General features: G+C 44.3%; 2 protein-coding genes across 5 annotated transcripts in view; one reads left to right on the top strand and one right to left on the bottom strand.

Moving 5' to 3' along the window:
* LOC115105913 (phosphatidylinositol transfer protein beta isoform-like) overlaps positions 1 to 16445 on the top strand; it is a 30987-nt gene extending 14542 nt beyond the window's left edge. Inside the window, exons 4-10 of the mRNA XM_029628412.2 lie at positions 1684 to 1775; positions 2434 to 2441; positions 3797 to 3955; positions 12047 to 12124; positions 12300 to 12410; positions 12559 to 12681; positions 13954 to 16445. Coding sequence (XP_029484272.1) covers positions 1684 to 1775; positions 2434 to 2441; positions 3797 to 3955; positions 12047 to 12124; positions 12300 to 12410; positions 12559 to 12681; positions 13954 to 14004 — 622 coding nt within the window. The 3' untranslated portion in view covers positions 14005 to 16445. The remainder of the gene's footprint in view (positions 1 to 1683; positions 1776 to 2433; positions 2442 to 3796; positions 3956 to 12046; positions 12125 to 12299; positions 12411 to 12558; positions 12682 to 13953) is intronic.
* Positions 16446 to 16548: 103 nt separating this feature from the next.
* Positions 16549 to 26665, bottom strand: part of LOC115104817 (N-alpha-acetyltransferase 25, NatB auxiliary subunit-like) — a 55382-nt gene continuing 45265 nt past the window's right edge. For 3 of the 4 annotated variants that reach the window (XM_065007506.1, XM_065007509.1, XM_065007508.1), the window contains 3 exons: positions 19306 to 19416; positions 19052 to 19201; positions 16549 to 18929 (listed from right to left, as the gene is read on the bottom strand). In XM_065007506.1, the coding sequence (XP_064863578.1) occupies positions 18807 to 18929; positions 19052 to 19201; positions 19306 to 19416 (384 nt within the window). In that variant the 3' untranslated portion in view covers positions 16549 to 18806. The remainder of the gene's footprint in view (positions 18930 to 19051; positions 19202 to 19305; positions 19417 to 26665) is intronic. The other variant, XM_065007507.1, reaches the window with a different exon arrangement.

Below are 26665 nucleotides of genomic sequence, written 5' to 3'. Positions count from 1 at the left end.
GTTATTTGAATCAGCTATGTAGTGTTAGGGCAAAAGCCAAAACGTGCTCCCAGGGTGGGCCCCAGGACCGAGTTTGGGAAACCCTGCAATAAGGCTGCGTTTTGCCTAATTGACCCTTCGCTAAGGCCCTCCCCAGAATTGTGGGCAACCAATCGCTTGATTGTTAAACAAGCTAGGAGTCCCCTCTCCTCAGATAAGCTCTTGTTTCAAATGCATGTAAACCAATGAGGACAATGGCAAAAACTGAATTTTCTTTTTAAAAAAAGGATCGTTCAAATGCAGAGCCTGATGGAATATTTTTTGAATCCGTAATTATGCATTTGTTTCATTGTTTGATAGCTGGTTAGCTAGCTCTGTCTCATTGACCATCATTGAAAACATTGCTAACATTCGCTAGCTAGCCAGTTAATATATCTTGTTTTCTCCAAATGTACAGTGCATTCGGTAAGTATTCAGACCCCTTGACTTTTTCCACATGTATTAAATCGTTTTTTTCCCTCATCAATCTACACATAATGACAAAGCAAAAACATGCTTAGAATTTTTTGAAAATGTATTTTTTTTTTTTATATAAGAAACGGAAATACCTTATTTACATAAGTATTCAGACACTTTGCTATGAGACTCAACATTTCTTAAAACCTGTTTTCGCTTTGTCATTATGGAGTATTGTATGTAGATTGAGGGAATTATAAAAATAAAAAATAGTTTTTTAAAAACGCTGTAACCTAGAAAAATGGGAAGGGGTCTGAATACCTTCCGAATGCACTGGATGTCATCTGCTTTCAATGTCAGGATACGATTTGAGAGCACTAGTTGGCTCCAAAAGTGGTTAGTAACTTTGACTGCATGCTGACAGCGCATTCCAGGCCATCCAGTGGCTATCCGCACTAAAATAGATTTTTATTATTTTTCTCCCCCTTTTTCCTCCCCAACTTCGTGGTATCCAATTACAGTCTTGTCTCATCGCTGCAACTTCCGTACGGACTTGAGAGATGCGACGTTCGAGAGCCTTGCGTCCTCCAAAACACAACCAAGCCGCAGTGCTTCTTGATACAATGCCCATTTAACCCGGAAACCAGCCGCACCAATGTGTCAGAGGAAACACAGTACACCTGGCAACCGTGTCAACATGCACTGTGCCCGGCCCGCCACAGGAGTCGCTAGTGCGCGATGGGATAAGGACATCCCTGCCAGCCCTCCCCTAACCCTGATGACGCTGGGCCAATTGTGCGCCGTCCCATGGGTACCCCGGGCGCGGCCGGCTGAGACAGAGCCTGGGCTTGAACCCTAGTGGCACAGCTAGCACTGCGATGCAGTGCCTTAGACCACTTCCCCACTCGGGAGGCCTACTAAAATACATTTTACCATGTTCCCGTGAAGCAATTGTAATTACAGTCCACTACAACATACCCGAGAGTCTCCTGATTAGCAAGGGGTAGTCTGCTTATTTTTTATTGTGTATTAGAAACACAGTTTGAGGTCATTGTGATGGGCAATTGAGCTTCCCGGGAAAATATTGACCAAGGTAGTGACAATAACCAAAGGGGTGGGGCTTAGCCAAGAGTCAATTATTGGCAAAAGGGATGATCTGATTGGTCAAAAGATCCGAGTTGGACTGCCTGTGTAAATGCAGCCATACACACTCAGCTGATTGACTCCTGTCTCTCTCTCTCTTTGCAGTAAAGTCCCAGGCTGGTTGAGGTATATTGCACCAGAGGGAGCATTAGTTTTCCATGAAAAAGCCTGGAATGCCTACCCATACTGTCGCACCGGTGAGTACCAGAACTCTAGTTTAAACACTCAATTGAGCCCATCTCTGATTGGGACTGGCTTGCAAGAAGATACCAACCCTACTGTTACGTTGGTTTACAATCAGCTGCACTGGGGTTGGAACGTAATCATGGTTACATTAAGACACTGGAGCCGGTGCAAGATATGGGACGGAAAACGTACCTCAATGCAGGGATGGGATATGCCACTGTACTCCAAATGTTACCTTTATCCACACTGCTCCATCACGAAGAAAAACTGCTTTTCTTTCATCCTCATGCTAGCTAGCAGTACCCACAGCAGCCATTATGGAATGGCAGGTCACGTTGAACAAAAGGAGCTGATTGGCCGACACTGCCATTGCAAAATGATAGCAGTATTTCAGTCTTCTCGACGTAGCAGTGTGGATAAAGGTACAATTTGGAGTACAGTGGCATATCCCATCCCTGCATTGAGGTACGTTTTCCATCCCATATCGCACATCGGGTTCAAATGTGTCTTAATGTAACCATGATTGCGCTCAGTATTAACAAGCATAACGGTAGGGTCGGCATCTTCTGGCAAGGTACTGGCCTACATTGTAATTTGTCACTGATTATTTTATTGAAAGTAAACTGTTTCCCTTTTTCTTCTGTTGCTTGTTTTCTCCATCTGCGGCAGTTATAACGGTGAGTAGTGAGTGAACTGACACAAACACATGCACACTGGGGCCTTGCGGTTAAGAGCGTTGGGCCAGTAATGGAAAGGTCGCTGGTTCGAATCCCTGAGCCGGCAAGGTGGGAAAGTCTGCTCTTCTGCCCTTGAGCAAGGCAGTTAATCCCCAAAAACTGCTATACGGGCGCCGATGACGTTGATTAAAGCAGCCCCCCCTCACCTCTCTGATTGAGGGGTTGACTTAAATGCGGAAGACACATTTTGGTTGAAATGCGTTATTGTGCAACTGACTAGGTATCTCCCTTTCTCATATTCCCCCAGCTATTGTCTGTGTGGGCTAGGTTTGTTGTGTGAATGTATTTGAGACACTCGATCCCATTAGTGACTTATGGCGTGGTGGCGTTGTGTAGCTAGCTATGTTGCTAATGCTATCACACCACAGTTAGCTAGGCAGAGTGAAGTAGTGCACTAACCAGCCATGCCGTTTCAGCCTGTTGAGGGAAAACTTGTTTGAGGAATTAGGCAGAAGTCATCTATCAGCAATAAGAGGTTTATTCAAGCAATTGCAAGGAAGATCACTCTCAGGATGAACCCGGAGAGTAACCTTCAGGACATACTGGAAAGGAATTCTCAGCATATACCACAGCGGATCTCAAAGATTTTACAATCAGTCTTTATATAAGTAATTTACACAATGAACTGCTTACCCCTCCAAGGGGGAGGCGAGCTTACAAAAGAGATAAGGGGTAATTGGTTCCACTTCCATAGAAAAAACATACGAATGAGAACAGGTTCTAACCAGTTCTCACAGCCTATATGTCTTAAGATAGAGGAGTGATAGGATCTTTAAAGCCAAACCAGAGGAAACTAGATTTCTGCCTAGCTAGGTTTTTAGTGGCCGAAAGATAGGTGTGGGAAATGACCAGTGACTAGTACTATTCAACAACATACTGTAGCATTAGACTGCACCCACAAGCCCAAACAGATAATCAGTTAATTAGCTTAGCTGTGGGGTTTAAATAGGCCTTAGGCATCCCAGGACTCCATGCAAGACTTTCTCAGTATGAGATTCCCATTGGTTCTCCATTCAAGGCATTCTCAAGCTTGCAATTGGCTGACATTTTAAGGCTACTATATAGAGGAAGTGAACACTAAAGCCTTCTTGGAATTAGTTTCCTTCCCACCACAGAATCCATAGAATCAACTTATCAACCATTTGGAATGGTACACCCAACATGGCCGCCATCCTGACCCACATCAGCAAGAATGAATTTATGCTTTGCCAGGCTAGATTAAAACATGGACAGAGATTTGATTAGTCTCCTTTTCTTTCATTGCTCACTTTTCTTCTCTCCTCCTCTCCCTCCAGAACGAGTATATGAAAGATGACTTCCTGATAAAGATTGAGACGTGGCACAAACCTGACATGGGAACTCTAGAAAACGTGCACGACTTGGATGGTCCTACGTGGAAGACAGTGGAGGTGATTCCCATCGACATCGCAGACAAAGATGTGGTGGCCCATGGGGTGAGTGGGCGTACGCGCACACACACTAGTTGAATACGTGGAACACTATTTGAAAAAATGGATCATTCCTCTATTGCGCATCAGACCTGACATCACTGTATTGGCTAAAGCAGTGAGTTTTTAACCACTCAGCCATGTTAGATCAGTGACATCAAGATGGCTCTTTTCCCAAGTGGTAATGTAGTCTGTCCCCTGTCCCAGGCACTGATGGTTATGTCACCAGGGTATTTGTCTCCCCCACGTGGAGTTGTGTCACTGCATGTGGACTGGTTGTCTCTGTCAGTCTACCTCACAGCCAGAACCCCCCCCTTCGCATGAACGTGCACTCACTCAATTCTTCATTGCTGCGACTTGCTAGTTGAGATTTCTGATCATGTTAGGCTGCGTTTCATTTTATGTCGGTTTGATCACGGGGGAGGCACTAGTATTATCTGCAGTTTTCACATTTGAAACAAATAGTCTATAAATAAATCTCTTTGCCAAAATTCGGCATCTCTCCCATGTCTTATTTGACTAGTAGTTGTTCTGAAATGTTTATTGCTTGCCTGTGTGCCACAGAAAGTATTTGACTCTAGCCACAAATTTAAGGAAATTAGAAGGCTATTTTCTAATTTCCTTAATTTTGTTGCTAGAGTCAAATACTTTCTTTGGCACACACTACTAGTCAACATGAGCTAGAAAAATGATTCTGAAGTGTGTCAGGCCTTGCAGTCCCAAGCTGGAAGGGGTGGGGGTGGAATTTCGGCAGGCAAGAAAATGGCCTTGCCGAAACCCCCCTTCTAATTTCCTTAATTTTGTGTCTAGTGTCATACTTTGTGGCACACATCAGAGTCAAATACTTTCTATAGAACAAACTTCACGTCAGGATAGGCAACCGAAAATAATCATGTATGTGTGTTATATTAAACAGAGGAGGGAGAAAAATGTAGACAAGCAATGAACATTTCAGAACAACTACTAGTTGAATAAGACATGGGAGAGAGAACGAATTTTGGCAAAGAGATTTATTCATAGACTAATACACTTGAAACAAAAAGCCAAGCCGAAAACTGCAGACATTACTAGTGTCTCCCCCGCGATCAAACAACCATAAAAAATCAAATGAAACGCAGCCTGACATGATCAGAAATCTCAACTAGCATTGCAAGTTGCAGGGTGGGGGATTCTGTCAGGGGGGAGATTTTCATGCCAACACCGGAACAAAGTTCCTTGTTAGTCGCACAGTCTGCTCCTCTAACGTTTGTGTTACATGCTTCTGTCCATGAAAGATTCCTGCCAGTCTAGTGTCATTCCTAGTCCTGTCTGCTGCTGTTAGCCTGCCAGTCTAGTGTCATTCCTAGTCCTGTGTCTGCTGCTGTTAGCCTGCCAGTCTAGTGTCATTCCTAGTCCTGTGTCTGCTGCTGTTAGCCTGCCAGTCTAGTGTCATTCCTAGTCCTGTGTCTGCTGCTGTTAGCCTGCCAGTCTAGTGTCATTCCTAGTCCTGTGTCTGCTGCTGTTAGCCTGCCAGTCTAGTGTCATTCCTAGTCCTGTGTCTGCTGCTGTTAGCCTGCCAGTCTAGTGTCATTCCTAGTCCTGTGTCTGCTGCTGTTAGCCTGCCAGTCTAGTGTCATTCCTAGTCCTGTGTCTGCTGCTGTTAGCCTGCCAGTCTAGTGTCATTCCTAGTCCTGTGTCTGCTGCTGTTAGCCTGCCAGTCTAGTGTCATTCCTAGTCCTGTGTCTGCTGCTGTTAGCCTGCCAGTCTAGTGTCATTCCTAGTCCTGTGTCTGCTGCTGTTAGCCTGCCAGTCTAGTGTCATTCCTAGTCCTGTGTCTGCTGCTGTTAGCCTGGCAGCCCATTCCTGTCCTCCAGAGGATAGGCCTGCGCAAGGCACTGTGTAGAAACTCTGATCTATACATCACCTTACTGACATACCGCTGACGTGCCATATTGTACAGGACCTAACATAACAGCTTAATCAGGAGATTTCTGCTAGTAGACTTGACCCTGTGTAGTAGTGATGGATACAATTACGTATCGCAATATCATTTTTGGGACAATCGATATTTGACTCAAAGTATAGATTTGTACATTTTTATAAATGTTTTGTTACTATAGGTAGTGTTATCTAGCACTAGTTGTCTGTACCTACACCAAAACTCCAGTATTTTTCATCCTATAGCTTGTTCTCCATCTTCTTTATAAATAGTGAGCCAACATGTTTCAGCACTTTTATTTCCCTAACTGACCAAAACTCGAGTGGTGTGTCTTTCAGAGAGCTGCCCTCTGGTGGTGCACAGCGCTCACATCTGATTCAGTACATCAATGGCTGCGGTCCAAACACTTTAAAGACACACCCTATCCCCTCAGCCCTCATATTAAGTGGACACTTCTGATGACGTATCATGACGTCTGACGAGTATACACTTGCAGGGCGAGGGAGGAAGGAATGAGTTTTAAATGGACCGCCCTCGGCTGGAAATTCATGAGGTCTGACGAGTATACACTTGCAGGGCGAAGGAGGAAGGAATGAGTTTTAAATGGACCGCCCTTGGCTGGAAATTCATGAGGTCTGACGAGTATACACTTGCAGGGCGAAGGAGGAAGGAATGAGTTTTAAATGGACCGCCCTCGGCTGGAAATTCGTCACTCGATCATCCGGTAGATGGTGGGTGCTTATATGCGCTACAGTCAATTATGAGTGCCTGTCTACTTATATTAAATATATCATTATTAATATACGCCTGCTGTATGATAGCTAGCTAACATTATCCTGCCTAGCGGGAACTTCTGAAGGAAAAACATTTTTTTCCTACAATTTCCAAAAGATAACCAAACAAAAACATATTTACTTTTTACGTAGTAGCAACATTTCTAACTTATTTGCATTTGTTTTTACTTACACTTGTATGTTGACTTCTCCATTGTTGTTTTTAAGTTTTTGCAGATTTTTCTTAGCGGATGTACAATCGTCGTAAATTGAATTATGGGGAGTTTCAGGCCCGGAGCGAACATAATTGTACACTCGCAAAGCCGACTAAAAACGAGGGCTGAGGGGCTTATGTTGTAAACCTCCCTTGCTTGGCCAGTCATTTGGACCACCCTCCAAGATGGCGACGGGGATTCCCCCAAGGGCATAAGGTGGACGAGGGTGTGTCTTTTTAAGTGTTTGGACCGCAGCCAATGACTAGAACAAAATGGATGGGTGTCCCCAAGCACTGTAGCTGAGAAACCATGCTCTTCTCTGTCTGTAGTCAGGCTACTGTGTCTGTAGTGTTAGTCTCATGTACAATACTGACTGACCACTCAGCCGGTAGTGTACCAGGACTACAGTGCAGCGACTCCTGTACAGTACCCACAGCAGCCATGTAATAACACGAGGGGATCAGTGGTAGGGCCACGCCTTAATCTGAGGGGCCATCTGCTGCAGGTACACACACAGGCCTGACGGATACAAATGGGGACAAGGGGAGAGCCTGTGTGTGGTTGTGTGTGTGCCTGCCATCATGCTGCTCCAATGGCTTTCCTGCATTATAAGGGCATGGCGTTGATCTCTGTTCCCCAGAGCGTCATATCATCCACTCTTCTGATTCTACACACTTCATTCCACATACTATTAACTCAATGAACAATAGTATATATACAACTCCATGTCATGAGTTTCCCTGTGTGCGTGTTCTCTCCGGCAGGACTAGAATGAGCTGTACTGTATATGTATATTGTTGTCAGTATCAGGGTTTCTATTAGGAAAATGTTGCACCGCACATGTTACCTTGAGATTTGTATTTATTGGACATTTGAGAAATGTATCAGTCATCCATATGCATTGGGTGCGTACCCATTAAGCCATCCACTCACACAGCCAGCGCCATCATATTGGCTAAATGAGCCTCATGTACATGTCCTTTAAAAGCAGCCTATAGCTAATTACAGAAACACTATTCCTTGTTTTGATGTGTAGCATATGCAACATTTTATAGCCTATTTTGTTTTTTTACTTTCCTAAAACAATCATTGTCCCAACTCACGGTTCAGCTGTCGGAGATTTGACCACTAATTAGGCCTATATTAATGCCATAACAAAGGGCTTAAATACTTATTGGCTCAAGACATTTTAGATTTTCATTTTTTAGCAATTTGTAACAATTTCAAAAAACACAATTCCACTTTATGGGATATTGTTCGTAGGCCAGTAATTTTCTTTCTTCAATTTAATCCATTTTACACTCAGGCTGTAACACAACAAAATGTGTAAAAGGTTGAGGGGTGTGAATACTTTCTGAAGGCCCTGGGCATACTGTAGGGCGTACTGTATTAGCTCAGCTACCTCGTACCCATGCACGTTCATTCAGTACTGGTACTCTTTGTACATAGCCTCATTATTGTTGGATTCAAAATTGTGTTACTATTTCTTTCTTTTTTTTAGCAAATATTTTTCTTACAACAGGTGTAGCAGTTGAAAAGTATTTGGCACCAATAAAATTGTATTTGAGTAGCCAATCTGACAAGTATAAAGAAATGAATGTCGATGTCGTAGAAATATGCCTGCGGTATGCTATCTCTCTGGGGCTAAGCGTAAGCTTCTCTTCCTTTTATGTGCACTACATGATCAAATAGTATGTGGACACCTGCTCGTCGAACATCTTATTCCACAATCATGGGCATGAATATGAATTTGGTCCCCCCCATTTGCTGCTATAACAGCCTCCACTCTTCTGGGAAGGTTTTCCACTAGATATTGGAACATTGCTGCGGGGTCTTGTGGCCAAATGGAAGCAAGAGCATTAGTGAGGTTGGGCGCTGATGTTGGTCGATAAGGCCTGGCTCGCAGTCAGTGTTCCAATTCATCCCAAAGGTATTTGATGGGCTTAAAGTCAGGGCTCTGTGCAGGACAGTCAAGTTCTTCTACACTGATCTTTACAAACCATTTCTGTAAGGACCTCACTTTGTGCAGGGGCGCATTGTCATGCTGAAACAGGAGAGGGCCTTTCCCAAACTATTGCCACATAATTAGAAGCACAGAATTGACTACAATGTCATTATATGCTGTAGCGTTAAGATTTCCTTTCACTGGAACTAAGGAGCCTGAACCATGAAAAACAGCCCCAGACCGTTTATTCCTCCTCCACCAACTTCACAGTGGGCACTATGCATTTGGGCAGGTACCGTTCTACTGGCATCCACCAAACTCCGATCCGGCCGGCAGACTGCTAGATGGTGAAGTGTGATTCATCACTCCAGAGAAGGCATTTCCAGTCCAATGGCGGCGAGCTTTACACCACTCCAGCCGACACTTGGCATTGTACATGGTGATCTTAGGCTTGTGTGTGATCTCAGGCAGCTTCTCGGCCATGGAAACCCATTTCATGAAGCTCCCGACGAACAGTTCTTGTGCTGACGTTGCTTCCAGAGGCAGTTTGGAACTCGGTACTGAGTGTTCCAACCGAGGACAGACTATTTTTACGAGCTATGCGCTTCAGTACTCGGCGGTCCCGTTTGGTGAGTTTGTGTAGCCTACCACTTCGCAGCTAAGCTGCTGTTGCTCCTAGACATTTTCACTTCACAACAAGAGCACTTACAGTTGACCGGGGCAGCCCTAGCAGGGCAGACATTTGAAGTACTGACTTGTTGGAAAGGTTGAATCCTATGACGGTGCCACTTTGAAAGTCACCGAGCACTTCAGTAAAGCCATTCTACTGACAGTGTTTGTCTATGGAGATTGCATGGCTGTGTGCTCAATTTTATACATCAGTCAGCAACTGGTGTGGCTGAAATAGCCAAATCCACTCATTTGAAGGGGTGTCCACATACTTTTGTGTGTGTGTGTGTGTGTGTGTGTGTGTGTGTGTGTATATATATATATATATGGGCCTCTGTACGCCGATGTAGATAGTCCATTAAAAAATCTGCCGTTTCCAGCTACAATAGCCATTTACAACATCAACGATGTCTACACTGTATATCTGATCAATTTGATGTTATTTTAAATGTACAAAAAATGTGATTTTTCTTTCAAAAACAAGGACATTTGTAAGTGACTCCAAACCTATATATATATCAATTTGATGTTATTTTAAATGTACAAAAAATGTGATTTTCTTTCAAAAACAAGGACATTTGTAAGTGACGGTTTGAAGTCACTTACAAATGTCCTTGTTTTTGAAAGAAAATCACATTTTTTGTACATTTAAAATAACATCAAATTGATTAGAAATACAGTGTAGACATTGTTGATGTTGTAAATGACTATTGTAGCTGGAAACGGCAGATTCCAATAACACGTTGTTAGCTAATCCAAGTTATCATTTTAAAAGGCCAATTGATTATTAGAAAACCGTTTTGCAATTATGTTAGCACAGCTTAAAACTGTGTGCTGACTAAAGAAGCAATGATACTGGCCTTCTTTAGTCTAGTTGTTTATCTGGAGCATCAGCATTTGGGGGTTCGATTACTGGCTCAAAATGGCCAGAAACAACTAACTTTTATGAAATTCATCAGTCTATTCTTGTTCTGAGAAATGAAGGCTATTCCATGTGAGAAATTGCCAAGAAACTGAAGATCTCGTACAACGCTGTGTACTACTCCCTTCACAGAACAGCGCAAACTGGCCCTAACCAGAATAGAAAGAGGAGTAGGAGGCCCCGGTGCAGGACTGAGCAAGAGGACAAGTACATTAGTGTCTAGTTTGAGAAACAGATGCCTCACAAGTCCTCAACTGGCAATTTCATTAAACAGTACCTGCAAAACACCAGTCTCAACATCAACAGTTGAAGAGGCGACTCCGGGATGCTGGCCTTCTCGGCAGAGTTCCTCTGTCCAGTGTCTGTGTTATTTTGCCAATCTTTTCTTTTTATTGGCCAGTCTGAGATATGGCTTTTTCTTTGCAACTCTGCATAGAAGGCCATCATACCAGAGTGGCCTCTTCACTGTTGATATTGAAACTGATTGATTGACAGACAGATTTATCTTTCTATTTATATGAGAGAGTAGCAGCAGCGTATGTGGAGAGTGTGAAAGCTGAGCACATCATCTCTCCATCTGTGACAACAGGATAGCTGTTTTCCAAGCAATCATATTTTAAAATGTTATACAATCGGGAAAACAGATTTCTTTCTCCTGGAGCATTTTCTTCCCCCCCAGAAAAGGGGAGAGGGAGAGAGTGGCTCGCTCAACACAGCTGCAGGCCCCAGCGAAACGGGCAGGCAGTCAAACACTTTCAGTACAGGATTCATGAGGATAATGTACTTTACTGTTTGACCAAATCATGGTTTTAGCCTCCTAAAAAAGAGGATGTTTTTAATGAGGTGAATGAGTGCCTTGTAGGCTTTTCACTGTAGGCATACACTCCAACTTTCGTTTTACTTCAATGAAAAAGGCCTTCATCTTCGCAATCAATAATAGCCTAGGCCAAGTCTCTCTCTTTCGCTCTCTCCTCAGCAGAACGGCAGCCCCGGACAATTTGGCCGGCTACAATTTTATTTTATTGGCTTTTCATTTATTTTATCTACCAAAATGTGGAAATGACCGGCTAACGGAAACTCTGGTCAGTATGCATGTGTAATGCATTTTCTGTCCTACATGACTATAATGGGTTGTAATGTGTATATACACTGAGTGTACAAAACATTAAAAATGCCTTCCAAAAATTGAGTTGTAACACCCCCTTTGACCTCAGAACAGCCTCAATTTGTCAGGGGAGCATACAAGGTGTCAAAAACATTCCACAGGGACGCTGCCCTATATTGAATGCAATGCTTCCAACAGTTGTGTCAAGTTGGCTGGATGTTCTTTGGTCCACCACCCATCCTTGATACACACGGTAAACTGTTGAGCGTTAAAAACCCAGCAGCATTACAGTTCTTGACACAAACCAGTGCGCCTGGCACCTGCTACCATACACTGTTTTAAAGAGGCTTAAATCTTTTGTCTTGCCCATTCACCCTCTTGAGTGGCACACATACACAATCATTCTTAAACCTCCTCCCCTTCATCTACACTGATTGAAGTGGATTTAACCGGTGACGTCAATAAGGGATCATGGCTTTCACCTGGTCAGTCTGTCATGTACAGAGCAGGTTATCGTTGTGTAAGGTATGTTTTTTGTTATTTACTACAGGATTATAAAGCAGAGGAAGATCCTGCTCTGTTCAAATCTACAAAGACAGGCAGAGGACCGCTCTCACCTGAATGGAAGGTACAGGGTTTTACCTACTGTCACCATATATATCCCGTCTTGTCTGTGATAGTTAGTCATATTGACACACATGCTTCTCTCGTTTGTGGTGCTGGAGGTTAATGCTCCAAAATCAACATTGTAGAAAAAAAAAAAAAAATTGGTCCTCATCCCTCCTGTGTTTCTCCTATGACAGAACGATCTGATGAACAAGACCGACTGTCCTAAGATGTGTGCCTACAAACTGGTCACTGTCAAGTTCAAGTGGTGGGGCCTGCAGACCAAAGTAGAGAACTTTATCCAGAAGGTACAATACTTTTATCTCTTTCTCTCTTTCTCCTTTTCACATTTAGGGCCTCCAATGAGAAAACAGACTGATGCCTAATATTGTTGTTCTCTGGTCTCTCCTTTCATTCCCTCTCCCCCTCTCTCCTCCCCCATCTTCCCTCCTTAAGCAAGAGAAGCGTATTTTCACTAACTTCCATCGCCAGTTGTTCTGTTGGATTGACAACTGGGTGGAGCTGACCATGGCAGACATCCGACGAATGGAGGAAGAGACCAAGAAAGAGCTGGAAGAGGTAACACACACAATTAATGTCTGCCATTTTTTTCATAGGTTTTAGACTTGTTTTTTGTGGTGCATAGATAGGGAGAGGTGATGAAAAGGTCACGAACACATGATTCCAGAGGCATTGAGGGATCAAGGACCACAATAAACAACAAATCACCTATCTAGGACTGACCGTGACCCTCACTAACCCCTATGGCCTTAACCTTTGACCCTCCTATGAAGCTCTCTGATTGGTCCAGCTGACAGTTCTACTCTGCTGCCTTTAGATGCGTGAGAAGGGCACCGTTAGAGGAACCTCGGCAACGGAAGAGTAACCCCGCCCCTATAGGTCAAAGGTCAGAGACAGGCTGAGTAAGTTCCCCAACAGGACACAGGAAATTACATCATCGTGGTGTTGGAGACTCATCCTGTACCTGCTCTCATCTCTCTCGATTCCCCCCCATTAATTTGTTGCTCATCACGTTTTTCTCCCTTTTTCCAGCTGCATGTTGCCTTGCCTGTCTAATGAAACCATCTGCTTTTGGTTCAGTCTGTCGTTTGTCTATGGTGGTTTTGGAGTTCTATCTGCATGTGGGGCTCTCATTCCGTTTCTCTTTTTTTCCATGGCTTCTGCATCCTGTCTCTCTTTTTTTCCATGGCTTCTGCATCCTGTCTCTCTTTTTCCATGGCGTCTGCATCCTGTCTCCATGGCGTCTGCATCCTGTCTCTCTTTTTCCATGGCTTCTGCATCCTGTCTCTTTTTCCATGGCTTCTGCATCCTGTCTCTCTTTTTCCATGGCTTCTGCATCCTGTCTCTTTTTCCATGGCTTCTGCATCCTGTCTCTCTCTGCAGTTCTGCTCCTCAGCTCCCGCTGCATGACTTCTTCTCCTCCTTACCTCTTTGAAACCTTTTGTCCCCTTGCTGTCTTATTACCATAGTGTGGTATGTGTGTGGTTCCAGGTGTTGGGGCAGCGCTCCTACCCTGTTGCTCTCTGCCATCTTTCTGCATGTATCATGTTGCCTACAGATGGAAAGAGGAGAGTTTTCACTATGATGGAGATGGGTTGAAGTGATGTGACTGCTAGTAAAGAGGAAACATTATTCTCTATTTCATGAACTAAACATTGGCCATTAGTTCACAATGTAGTACATTTAGCTGTTGCTACATTATATATATATATATATGATGGAAAGAGAGAATATGTTCACTCCATCACCTCAGTCTCTCCTACAGACACACATTTTGTCCTTCACTGTGTGACACATGCGTGACTATAATCTGTTTACTTCCTCCGCCAGCTGCGTAGTTCAGGTCAGGTTCGAGGCATGAGTGCTGCTCACGAGCAGTGAGGTCGACCAACCAAACCCTTCCATGATGATGATGTCACCAAGCTCACAAAGAAGAGGAAGTCAGCTGCTCTACTCCCTGTCTCCCATGATTCATATAGGGGTTTGTCCTGATTGGTCAATAGTAGTGTACCGACTCCCAATCACACGCCTCCTATTCACATTTAAAAAACGATTTGCACAGAAAGTACATTTAAATTGCCTGTAACTATAATTGTTAGTTAATTATGAGACAGGCTTAATTTGTATCCAAGACACTCGAAGCCAATCCTTTTAATCAGACTAGAATGTTATTTTACAGTCCTCAGTATGTTATAGTTTCCCCCTAAATTGGAATCGGATCACTTATTGGACCAATTTGTTTTTGTTTTATGTATTTTGTTCCCTGTTGGATACTGTATCTGTCATGGCTCTAGTTGGCTTCATCCTTGTTTCGGTCTCCTCCCTCGAGACTAAGATCTGTATAAACCCTTATCCGAGGTGTAGGGGTCTGCAGACTTGAAATAAGTCCAAAATGGCACCCTATTCCATATAGTGCACTACTTCTGGCCAGAGGGCCAGGTCTGAATAGGGTGCCATTTGGGAAGTGGATTTAGCACCTCAACCCGTCTGACAGGTGGCTGGAGGATGTGTTTTTGATTTGACCCTGTCCAGGCCTGTTGCTATTTCTTGTAGAACATGGTTGAGTGGTTTGACATGCATGTATACGATTCCTGCCCTCTGACCGATTTTGTTGCCATTTGTTGTTGCATTGCTGTCCTTTGATCCAATGTGTTTTCCTTTTTAATGTGTTAAGGTTTTAAACATTTCATCCATTGTTTGCCCCAAGTGAGTGTTTGCTGAGTTCATACATTTCAGAGCTGCTAGATCAGCTGTCACTTGTACCTGTAGTTCAGGTGTCATTCTACTGGAATGATGGAGAACAGATGGAATTAAACCCTCCTGCCCCTTTTGCTTTCTGCTTACCTGTAGTCACGTCGCTAATGACTTCGGGGCTAGAATTTGCTGGCGTTGAAATACTTACAAGTATTTGATAGATACCCAGGTCTGCTGCACCGTTAGGAGGGACAGAAATACATTGCCCTTGTGACTGATGTCTCTAGCTGTCCTGTGGGAATACCAGTTTATTTCTACCACTGTAGTGTTGACTGTCCTCTTATTTCATATTCACGGTTATAAAACATGGTCAGGTCCCCTCCAGAGGAGTTTTTCCCAAACTCTTTCCTGGGGCCCCCTGGTGGGGGGCAGGACTGTGTTTGGGGAAAACCCTGTTCTAGATGACCTCTATCTCCAGTACTGTAATTATATATAGTAGGGAGCTGGCTCAAATGGCACCCTGTTCCCTATATGTAGTGCACATATAGTAGATAGGGTGTTGAGGTTTAGAATAGGTTGGAAAGTCTGTCAGATCAGTGGGCTGTCCAGACACTGCTCTGACAGGTTAGGATTAAAGAAAGTAATGTTCCTAGAGCTGTGACTTAGGTCAAATGTTCCGCTTTCAGCCATACTGTAGTTATTACCCCTGTGAATGTAGTGTGTCTATGGGATAATGCATGTCTTAGTATGCAAAGAAAATATTTTTGTGTGGATAATCACACATTCTCCATCAGCGCAACCATGTAGCTACCTGCTGCAGCATTAACAGATAAGGATATTTGATGAAGTATCTACTTAAACTAACTGAAAATGTATAGTTTATTCCCGTTATCTTGTTTTACATTTTGATCTCCAGGATCATGAAGCCTTGGAGTGAGAGAGACACTGTTAAAAGGATAAGTTGTATTCTTTTGTCCATTGTGTTTCTCCTAATTTTTTGGGATGTTTTTTGTTGTTGATTTTAGCCGTTCCGGTTGGGTCGCACAGCTGCATCCGACAATGGCTGCACCTACACAGGCAGCCCAGTTGATATATTTTTCCCTCCACATCCCATCAGCTCATCTGGCTGGTCAAAAGATGAGAATTGGGCTGCCTGTGTAGATGCAGCCAATGTGACCCATAACTGTCGCAGGTGATGATTTGGATTAGTCTTTATAGAAGTACCAGTGATGTGAGCCAGGGTTAGAAAGGCCTAATGGAGTATCACTTAACTCAGTCCTGGGGGTCCCCAGAAGTGCCCCTTTTTCATTCTATCCCTAAAACTGAATTAACTAGTTTTCACCAAGCCACTGATTACTTTAATCAGGTGTATTAGTGATGAGCTGGAGAAAAACTGTGTGTACCCCCCCAGGAATGGATTGAGAAACACTGGCCATCAGTCCATTGTATCTGTATGGTCATCATGCCTAAGCACTTGCAAAATAAATTTCAACAATGCATATAAATGTATATTTTCTGATCATGTAGTGAATGTAAAATGTTAATATTTTTGTTTTTCCACAGTTTCTGAGCTGTGGCAAGGTCTAGACAATAACAGAATATCTATTAAAATTTAACACAAAACTCCACCCAGCGCTGTGCTATTGATTTGACATCACGATTGTGGTTCATCTACAGTTAATAAATAGCCTACTCTGTATTTTCAGAGACAAACATTGATTCAAGACAAACTGATTTGTTCATTTTATATATATGACATTCCAGTGTTTTTGTTTTCCATTTTCTAGCAAAAGAGACAGGATGGGTATAAATTGATGGCACTCCAGATTGTCGACCACTTCGTTCTCAGCACCTCAATGAGTCCACTGACAGCTTCTAGAGGGTCCGGGGGGTCAGTGTGGGAGGATCAAACTGTTCCACGTCTTGTTTAAAAAGGATAAAATAAACCAAAGCATATAGAGATGGATATTAGTCCGTCTCAGTGCCCCCGGCTGTAAGCATGTCTACTAGTTTATAGGTCTCTTCAATATCGTTGAGCCGACATGCGTTTCGTAGTCTCCCCTAAAAGATATCCATATAACGGGATCATTTGGATAGCATTCTAGCTTCACCCCCATGTGGTTGCTAGCAAGCAGGCTAGGTATCATCTGCCAATCCAATAGGGGCTGGAAGTTATAGTGAGCTTTAATTGGTTAATAGCGTTGAGAGATCACAGAATTGCATAAAATTCAGCTTTCTCCAAATTTGATCCAACCATGTCCACGCTCCCTCACCCCAAAGATGTGGAAATGCACTAACTCGAACATTGCCTTTAATAATGTCAATCACGCTGAACTTCCGTGATAGACTGAAATAGAGCCCTTAGTTTGCCTCCAGATAGAAATGCATTGATTAGAACACATTTTAGAGCGTTCCACAATGCTACTGGACGTGACCCTAATGTATATCGGTAGCTAGCAGGTGAAATGCCATAAACGAGCAATGTTAAGACACAACGGCTATGTTAGAGAAGATCAAAACCGCAATATATCATTGGTAAATTATGCCGATCTAATAATGAGTCATATTTGATGCTCTCGAACACGGCCATTGCCAGTTCTGGTTAGTGAAATGAATTGCGGCAGATCATTGCAGAGATGCACCCTGAAGAGACAATGAAGGACTATTTCAAAAACATTTCCCATCTTCATTGCAAATCGGACACGTTGGTTGTCTCCTTCACATTTCGATATCTTAACTTTGGGTTTCAGCCATTGTCAGAGAACTGTTTCCACAGCATTGTAAACACTAGCACCTCTGAATAAACAGGTTGTATAACTATCCGTTTGTCTGGTTTCTCTCCTACAGTGTTAAAACAAACCATCCACTGACTGTCCATTTTTAACTAAACCAGGCAAGCTACATATACTTTCCACCGACAGAATGCAAATACATTACTTTTCAGATTCAGGTATTCCAATAACTACAGAGGGTTTCAAACAAAGAAAACAAAGGGGGAGTTTGGGATTGAAAGGCAGGAACTGGTGAGGAAACCAACCAGAGGTGCAATGAGTTAGCCAGCTAACTTTGATAACCAGGTTCATTAAGAAAGCTAAACATCTATGTGGTTGAGTCAATTAGACTAAGCTCATCTTTAAAAAAAAAATATATATTTAGGCAAGTTAGCTGGCTAACTCTTTGATCCTACCTTGTAGTATACTCATCTGCTCTAAACTGACCTATTAAGTCACTGGTTGCCCGGAGAGGAGTGCAGACAACTCGTTTCCCAGGTTGCTGGCTAAAAGTCAAGAGTTGGGGCCGCGTTCAGCTTTCCTTGCTTGTACAATACACCAAGAACCCTCTTTGTTCAGCTGTCCTCGTTTTCATACAGTAAGCTAAGCACCATCTCTGCCCCATTTGTTCTTACGAGCAGAAGAGTGTCAGTGACAACAGTGGGCTGCCAGGTCAGGCTCGGGAAGTGGAGTCCAACATGAAAAACAGGAGCAGATCTTCTCATCTATCACCATGGAAGCAACAGAGGCCGGGAAAAAACAACTAAGGGGAAAATGTTGCTTAGTTCTTATTTCATTCACGTTCAGTCAAGGAGTTGTTGCTGTGGTAGTTGATCTGTCATCTGCGGACTATGTACAATCATTTATTAGAGTAGATCTAAAATTGCTTATTTAGTATGTTTGAGGAGCTTCTCTGTGACATTATCACATATAATAAAGCAGAAATATCTGTGGTTCCTTGCTGAGAGAGAACAGTGATGGTGGGAGTCCTGTGTTATATAAAGTGACACCCAGAGTGAGGGAGATGTGGAAAAGGAGAGGAAGGTGATGAAGTGAAAGACTGTTGGTAGCAGGCAACACCTCCTTTGAGAGGAGCAGAGGGAGAAGGCTCTTTGTGTGTGTGTGGGGGGGGGGGGGGGGCAGTTAGATGAGGTGATCCAGTATAATAGTGATAATTAGGTATGACAATATTGATTGAAGGGTGATGGTAATTGCTGGTCAGAACTTGAGGCTCTTCAGCGAATCAGCTCTCTTCCTCAGTAGATCTCCCAGCTCCTGCAGCGAGCCAAGATAACTAGTCTGAACCTTGTCCATGGCTGCTCTGGTGAATCCACACTCCTCCTGGGAGAGAGAGGGTAGAGACAGACAAATATGTAAGGCAAGGGGGAGAGTAAGAACCATGCTTTGAATTAAAGAAACAAATCAGTAATCATACACACAGCTACCCACCCAGACCTACCAACCTGTGTCTGTGCGTGTCCCACCCCCAAGGTGAGTGCTGCTAGTTTGAGGGCTGTCAGGCTGGCCTCCTGCCCCTTCACGTGATCTAGAGCCTGGGTCACAATGCCCTGTAGGTTGCCTGTCCACTCCTGGAAGCCACTCAGCACCACTGGCTATAGGGACAGAGGAAGGGGGCAGAGAGTTATTTGGCGAATGGGATGGTGTCAGAAGGGTTGTACGCGGACAAGGGGAGGATGAGACGGTAGTGAGTGTGTACCATGGCTGTGCTGCTGTCCTTTTTCTTCTTCTTCTTCTTCTGTAGGCTGGACTTGAGCGGCCGCAGGACGCTGGCAGAGTAACTGGCCACCCACAGCACCACACACACAGTCTGACCAGGAGACATCACCATGTATTACACACACACACAGTCTGACCAGGAGACATCACCATGTATTACACACACACACACACACACACACACACACACACACACACCAGGAGACATCACCATGTATTACACACACACACACAGTCTGACCAGGAGACATCACCATGTATTACACACACAGTCTGACCAGGAGACATCACCATGTATTACACACACACACAGTCTGACCAGGAGACATCACCATGTATTACACACACACACAGTCTGACCAGGAGACATCACCATGTATTACACACACACACACAGTCTGACCAGGAGACATCACCATGTATTACACACACACACACAGTCTGACCAGGAGACATCACCATGTATTACACACACACAGTCTGGCCAGGAGACATCCCCATGTATTACACACACACAGTCTGACTAGGAGACATCACCATGTATTACACACACACACACACACACAGTCTGACTAGGAGACCTCACCATGTATTACACACACACACAGTCTGACCAGGAGACATCACCATGTATTACACACACAGTCTGACCAGGAGACATCACCATGTCTTACACACACAGACCAGGAGACATCACCATGTATTACACACACACACACACAGTCTGACCAGGAGACATCCCCATGTACTACACACACACACACACAGTCTGACCAGGAGACATCACCATGTATTACACACACACAGTCTGACCAGGAGACATCACCATGTATTACACACACACACACAGTCTGACCAGGAGACACACAGTCTGACCAGGAGACAACACCATGTATTACACACACACAGTCTGACTAGGAGACATCACCATCTATTACACACACACAGTCTGACCAGGAGACATCACCATGTATTACACACACACACAGTCTGACCAGGAGACATCACCATGTATTACACACACACACACACACACACACACAGTCTGACCAGGAGAGATCACCATTGTGACGGCCCTGAATTTTTCTGAACCGCCTCAGTGCAGCTCCTTCCAATAGGGCGCTTTCCCTTTAATTCCTAATTAAATAGCCAGCATCAGCTGCGCAAAAGGGGGGTTGTGATGGAGACGTGACTGAGGATGTGTTCAACCCTCAGTTCCCGAAGCTTCTCTATTCCGTTGTTTTGTTGCCGTTAAACGTGTGTTTTGTTGCCAAATAGAGTTTACCCAGGATGGGATCCACTCTTTGCGTCCGTGGACTACACCGTCCTCCGTTCTTCTTCGTGGCCTTTCTCCGCTGGAGATCTATTGGCGGATTGGATTGTCTGACTGACCGACTGACTACAACCTTTTTGTATACGGTATTTCATTTGTTTTGATGTGATGTATACTGTGATTTATGTAGTTAGTTGTAGTTGAGGACTTAGTAAGAGTTGATACACTTTAAAGTTCTGTGGTAAAATTATTGTTATATTAATTGTATGACTAATACTGGGTTTACGCTACACTGAATGAACGGACAAACATTGCGTGACAGAAGTCACTTGAGTTCCCTGAACTCTACCGGGCAGGACTCTTTTTAGGCCCGAGGTACAGGACATTTCTGGAGGAACCAGAACTCATTGTGTTATATTATTATATGTGTGTGTAATCATTAATGTTGTTAATACAACCCACGCAAAGAATATAGTTGTTTTGGAAGTTCTTTCCAATGTTTTAAGGGTTTATGAAAAGTTTATTTCCATCCTGACTTTTACATAAGTCCTTTGTATTGGTGTAGACTTGACGGACCAGATGGGACTCATTCCCACCCAAACTAAAAGGAGAAACCAATGTTTTCTCTGGTAGGCACAACTTACCTGGCACCCCTATAAATAATAACCTCAAGTCAAAACCGTTACATAAAAAATGGCACCCCAGATGGGACCGCTCAACATTGAGAACTAACCAAAGCAAATATTGTGTGTGGAATTAAAACAATGGATTCACCCCAAGATAAGTTACTCATCCATGTAATACCTGTCAATGGGAATACACAGGGACATTCTGACCATCAAGCTGACAACACAAATCATAATGTAAATGGAGATAATGGAGTTGATTTGGGCCAGAGCCCTGGGAATCTAAATGCTCGGCCTGAGCCACAGGCCACAGGAGGTCTAACCAGTTACTCACTTATTGACATGGATCTGTGTGGAAGTACTGAGCTAGTCCTCCCTCTGACACCCAACCTTCCTCCATTGTCTGCTTTATGTCCAGAGGTTGTAGTCTTACAACTTCAAGGTGACATCCTTGATATTCGTCGGACTCAACAACATCTCCAAACTCTTATCCACCATAATTTCAAATGTCTGAGGGAAGAGCAACAACAGAGTGCCATGGAATTCAGAAACTCACTGAGCACTCTAACCCACATGCTGACAGAGCTCAGTGAGAGTGGAAGACGGGAAATTACTGGTGCCATGGACAGGCAGTTTGACTACCAACGAAACCAACTCACTGCCACTCTCCAATGGCGCCTGCAACATCACCACACTGAGGTCCTCAAGGACGTTAATTCTGTTTTTTCTCCCATGGTTAACACTGTAGGCCACTTGCAGAGAGAACTCTCTAATTGTGTTAAAATGTTGGATGACGTGTCTGTGGACATGGCCTCCATTAGGCACAACTCCTTACACAGAGTTTCTCTGGTGTCCATTTCTGTTCAGACCACTGAGGGCCAAGCTGGCACCTCTGAACAGCCAAGACAAGGCCATGCTACAGTCACCACTGTCGATGGACTGGTTCGCTTGGGACAGCAGTTTGAGAAGGACAGAGAATGCCAACAGCAATATGACCAGAGAAAGAAACAGACACCCAAACAGTTGCCCAAGACAGACCATCAACAACAGCCAGAGTCTCCAGTCAAGACCCCTCTCATGTTCTGTTGGAGATGTAGCCAAAAGGGACATTCTTCAGCTACATGTCCAAGACCGTATCAAGTAAACCCTTCCAGAGACCACAAATCACAACAGGCCAACACACCTAAATCTCTTCGCAGCAATGACCATCCTTCTCTGGGTGCTTTAACCAGAGCTGAAACCCCAAGAGTCACTGCCTACGCCCCCCCATCGACATCCCCTTCCTTTCAGTTAATACCGCACCAATCAGAAGCTACAAAGTTACATGATTGGGGTTCAAATGTGGCACTCTTCTCTGCCGTTGCTCCGGTACCACTAACCCTTGATAATCCTTCTGACTGTGGTTCAAATGTGGCAGTCTTCTCTGCCATTGCTCCGGTACCACTAACCCTTGATAATCCTTCTGACTGTGGTTCAAATGTGGCAGTCTTCTCTGCCGATCTCCTTTTACAGGCCTTGATAATCCTCAGCTGGAACAGCCACAGGCTGTGAGAAGAGCTCAGCTGGAACAGCCAGAGGAGTTAAGGCTGTTGGAACAGCCAGAGGAGTTACGGCTGTTGGCACAGCTGCAGAATAATGCTGATGTATGTACTTCAAAGCTGGGACGCACCGGGCTCCTGAAGCACAAAATATTCCTTACACAGGAAATGCTGATCAAGCAAAAGCCATATCGTTTGTCCCCAGCGAAGCTAATCATCCAAAAGGGACTCATTAATGATATGTTAACACAAGATATAATAGAACGTTCCTCCTCTCCCTGGGCTGCTCCTGTTGTCCTCATCCCAAAAAAGACTGGTGGTCTTAGATTTTGTGTGGACTATAGGAAGACCAACAATGTTTCTCAGACGGATGCCTATCCTCTTCCTACCATCCATGAGATCCTGGAGTCATTGTCTGGCGCTTTGTGTTCACTACCCTTGACCTCAATAGTGGTTATTGGCAGGTTGAGATGGACCAGGAAAGCAAGGACAAGACTGCTTTTGTCTGTGCTGAGGGCTTGTTTTCCTTTAAGGTGATGCCCTTTGGATTAAAGAATGCCCCTGCCACTTTCCAAAGACTCATGGAGATTGCGTTAGGTGAGCTCAAAGGGAAGATCTGTTTCGTCTACCTGGACGATATAATTATCTACTCTCAGAACAGAGAAAGACACTTTCAAGATCTTCAAGCAGTGTTGGACAAGCTAAGAGAAGCTGGTCTGACCTTGAATATGAAGAAGAGCAACTTTTGCCAAACCTCCCTGAAGTTCCTTGGCCATATTGTGTCTTTCGACGGCATTCATGTGGATCCTGAAAAGACAAAGGCTGTACAAGACTTCCCTGTGCCAACCACACTCAAGGCCCTTCAACGGTTCCTTGGTATGGCTGGATGGTACCATCGGTTTGTGTCGAACTTCTCCCAGGTGGCAGAACCCCTCAACGCGTTGAAGCGAAAAGGAGCGAAATTCCAATGGACGGCAGAGTGCCAGACCTCCTTTGAAACCCTGAAACGACATCTCGTCACACCTCCCATTTTAGGTCATCCCAACTTTGATTGCCCTTTTTTTGTTTACACTGATGCAAGTGATGTTGGACTTGGTGATGTTGGACTTGGTGCTGTCCTAGTCCAACAGACTGGACTTGGCACTGAAGAAGTGCTAGCGTTCGCCAGTCGAACATTGAATGGAGCAGAACGGAACTACTCCACAACCGAGCAAGAGTGCCTTGCAGTTGTCTGGGCTTTGGAAAAGTGGAGGTACTACTTGGAGGGTAGACACTTCACTGTGGTCACTGACCATTCCTCCCTTGTGTGGGTGTTCAAGACCAACAAACCAAGCACCAGACTCATAAGATGGGCTCTACGGTTGCAAGAGTTCACCTTTGCAGTGGAATACAGGAAAGGAAAATACAACACTGTTCCAGATGCCTTGTCCAGAGCTCCTGCTTGTGATAACAGTGGCCCTCATCTTACATGTGCTACTGTCCTGTCAAGCAGTCGAGACTCGCCCAAAACGGACTTTCCCATCTCTGATGAGGCCATATGGAAAGCCCAACAGGATGATCCAGAAGTACAGGCTTTGTACCAGACTATCCTGGAAGATGGAGAAAAGATGGTCAATCCTACCACAAAGCTGACCATCATTGAAGATAAAGTCTACCGAGTTGTACAATTCCCTCACAGAACACTCTACCAAATGTACATACCTGAAACTCTACGCCTTCAACTGCTTCAACATTTCCATGAAGACCCATTAGCTGGTCATTTGGGCAGGTTCAAAACCTACAAGCGGTTGCAAGCGTTACTGTACTGGCCACATCTGAGCATGGATGTGAAGTCACACATCCGAAACTGTCAGGTTTGTCAAATGTACAAACCAGAAGGTAGAAAGCCTGCTGGCATGTTGCAGCAAACGGTGGTTACCCGACCTTGGGAAATGTTAGGAGTGGATTTGATGGGTCCATTTCCTAGAAGCTCCAATCAGAATGTGTACATGCTTGTTTTTGTTGATTATTATTCAAAGTGGGTGGAGCTTTTTTCCCTGCGTCAGGCCACAGCAAGGACCGTCTCTAACATCCTTACGAAAGAGATCCTGACTCGCTGGGGAGTGCCTGATTACATCCTGTCTGATCGAGGTTCCCAATTTGTCTCTGATCTCTTTGAGGAGACCTGCCAAAGATGGAACCTGAGACAGAAGTTGACCACTGCCTATCACCCACAGACCAATCTCACTGAGAGAGTAAATCGAACCTTGAAGACAATGATTGCTTCCTATGTAGGGACCCAGCACAAACACTGGGACAAGCACCTTCACGAGTTTCGATTTGCTCTGAATTCTGCTGTGCAAGAGTCCACTGGAGTCACACCTGCAGAGCTGAACCTAAGTCGTCCTCTCCGAGGACCCTTGGATATGGTGCTACAGCCCCAGCAGCTTACTCCAGACGCTGCTTGCTATGACCAGGTAGTCCATCTCCATGACTTGAGAGCTCTTGTCTCAAAGAACATGATCCAGGCTCGACTCAAGCAGAAGAGGAATTATGATAAGAACAGACGAGACATGCAGTTCCAGCTTCGTGATCGGGTGTGGCTTCGCTCTCATCCTTACTCGAAAGCTGAACAATTCTTCTCGGCCAAGCTCGCTCCTAAATGGCAAGGACCATATAGGATTGTGGAGCAGATGGGCCCTTTGAACTACCGAGTGGTGAAAGAGGACACAGGTGAAGATATGCGCATTGTCCATGTCTCACGCCTTAAGGCCTGTTACCCCTCGGCTGAGGAATTGGAGGCGATTGAGCGCCGCAAGGTCCTGGATATCTTTGAAGAGGAAAGTGAGGAGACTTTTCTCGGATTCCCAGACCCAGAAGTCTCACACCTCAAGGCCTGTGACCCCTCAGCTGAGGAGCGTGAGCTCCAAAAAGTCACAAATATTTTTGTAGAGGAAAGCGATGAGGAGACCTTTCTCGGTTTCCCCGACCAAGATGTGCCTTCCAGGGCAATGGTCGGCTTTTTCCAGGGGAGGGGGTGTGTGACGGCCCTGAATTTTTCTGAACCGCCTCAGTGCAGCTCCTTCCAATAGGGCGCTTTCCCTTTAATTCCTAATTAAATAGCCAGCATCAGCTGCGCAAAAGGGGGGTTGTGATGGAGACGTGACTGAGGATGTGTTCAACCCTCAGTTCCCGAAGCTTCTCTATTCCGTTGTTTTGTTGCCGTTAAACGTGTGTTTTGTAGCCTAATAGAGTTTACCCAGGATGGGATCCACTCTTTGCGTCCGTGGACTACACCGTCCTCCGTTCTTCGTGGCCTTTCTCCGCTGGAGATCTATTGGCGGATTGGATTGTCTGACTGACCGACTGACTACAACCTTTTTGTATACGGTATTTCATTTGTTTTGATGTGATGTATACTGTGATTTATGTAGTTAGTTGTAGTTGAGGACTTAGTAAGAGTTGATACGCTTTAAAGTTCTGTGGTAAAATTATTGTTATATTAATTGTATGACTAATACTGGGTTTACGCTACACTGAATGAACGGACAAACATTGCGTGGCAGAAGTCACTTGAGTTCCCTGAACTCTACCGGGCAGGACTCTTTTTAGGCCCGAGGTACAGGACATTTCTGGAGGAACCAGAACTCATTGTGTTATATTATTATATGTGTGTGTAATCATTGATGTTGTTAATACAACCCACGCAAAGAATATAGTTGTTTTGGAAGTTCTTTCCAATGTTTTAAGGGTTTATGAAAAGTTTATTTCCATCCTGACTTTTACATAAGTCCTTTGTATTGGTGTAGACTTGACGGACCAGATGGGACTCATTCCCACCCAAACTAAAAGGAGAAACCAATGTTTTCTCTGGTAGGCACAACTTACCTGGCACCCCTATAAATAATAACCTCAAGTCAAAAC

The sequence above is a fragment of the Oncorhynchus nerka genome, linkage group LG22, assembly GCF_034236695.1.
Source record: "Oncorhynchus nerka isolate Pitt River linkage group LG22, Oner_Uvic_2.0, whole genome shotgun sequence".
NCBI classification, from domain to species: Eukaryota; Metazoa; Chordata; class Actinopteri; order Salmoniformes; family Salmonidae; genus Oncorhynchus; species Oncorhynchus nerka.
The sequence above is the reverse complement of the archived record's forward strand: the minus strand, read 5'-3'. Positions and strand labels throughout refer to the sequence as shown.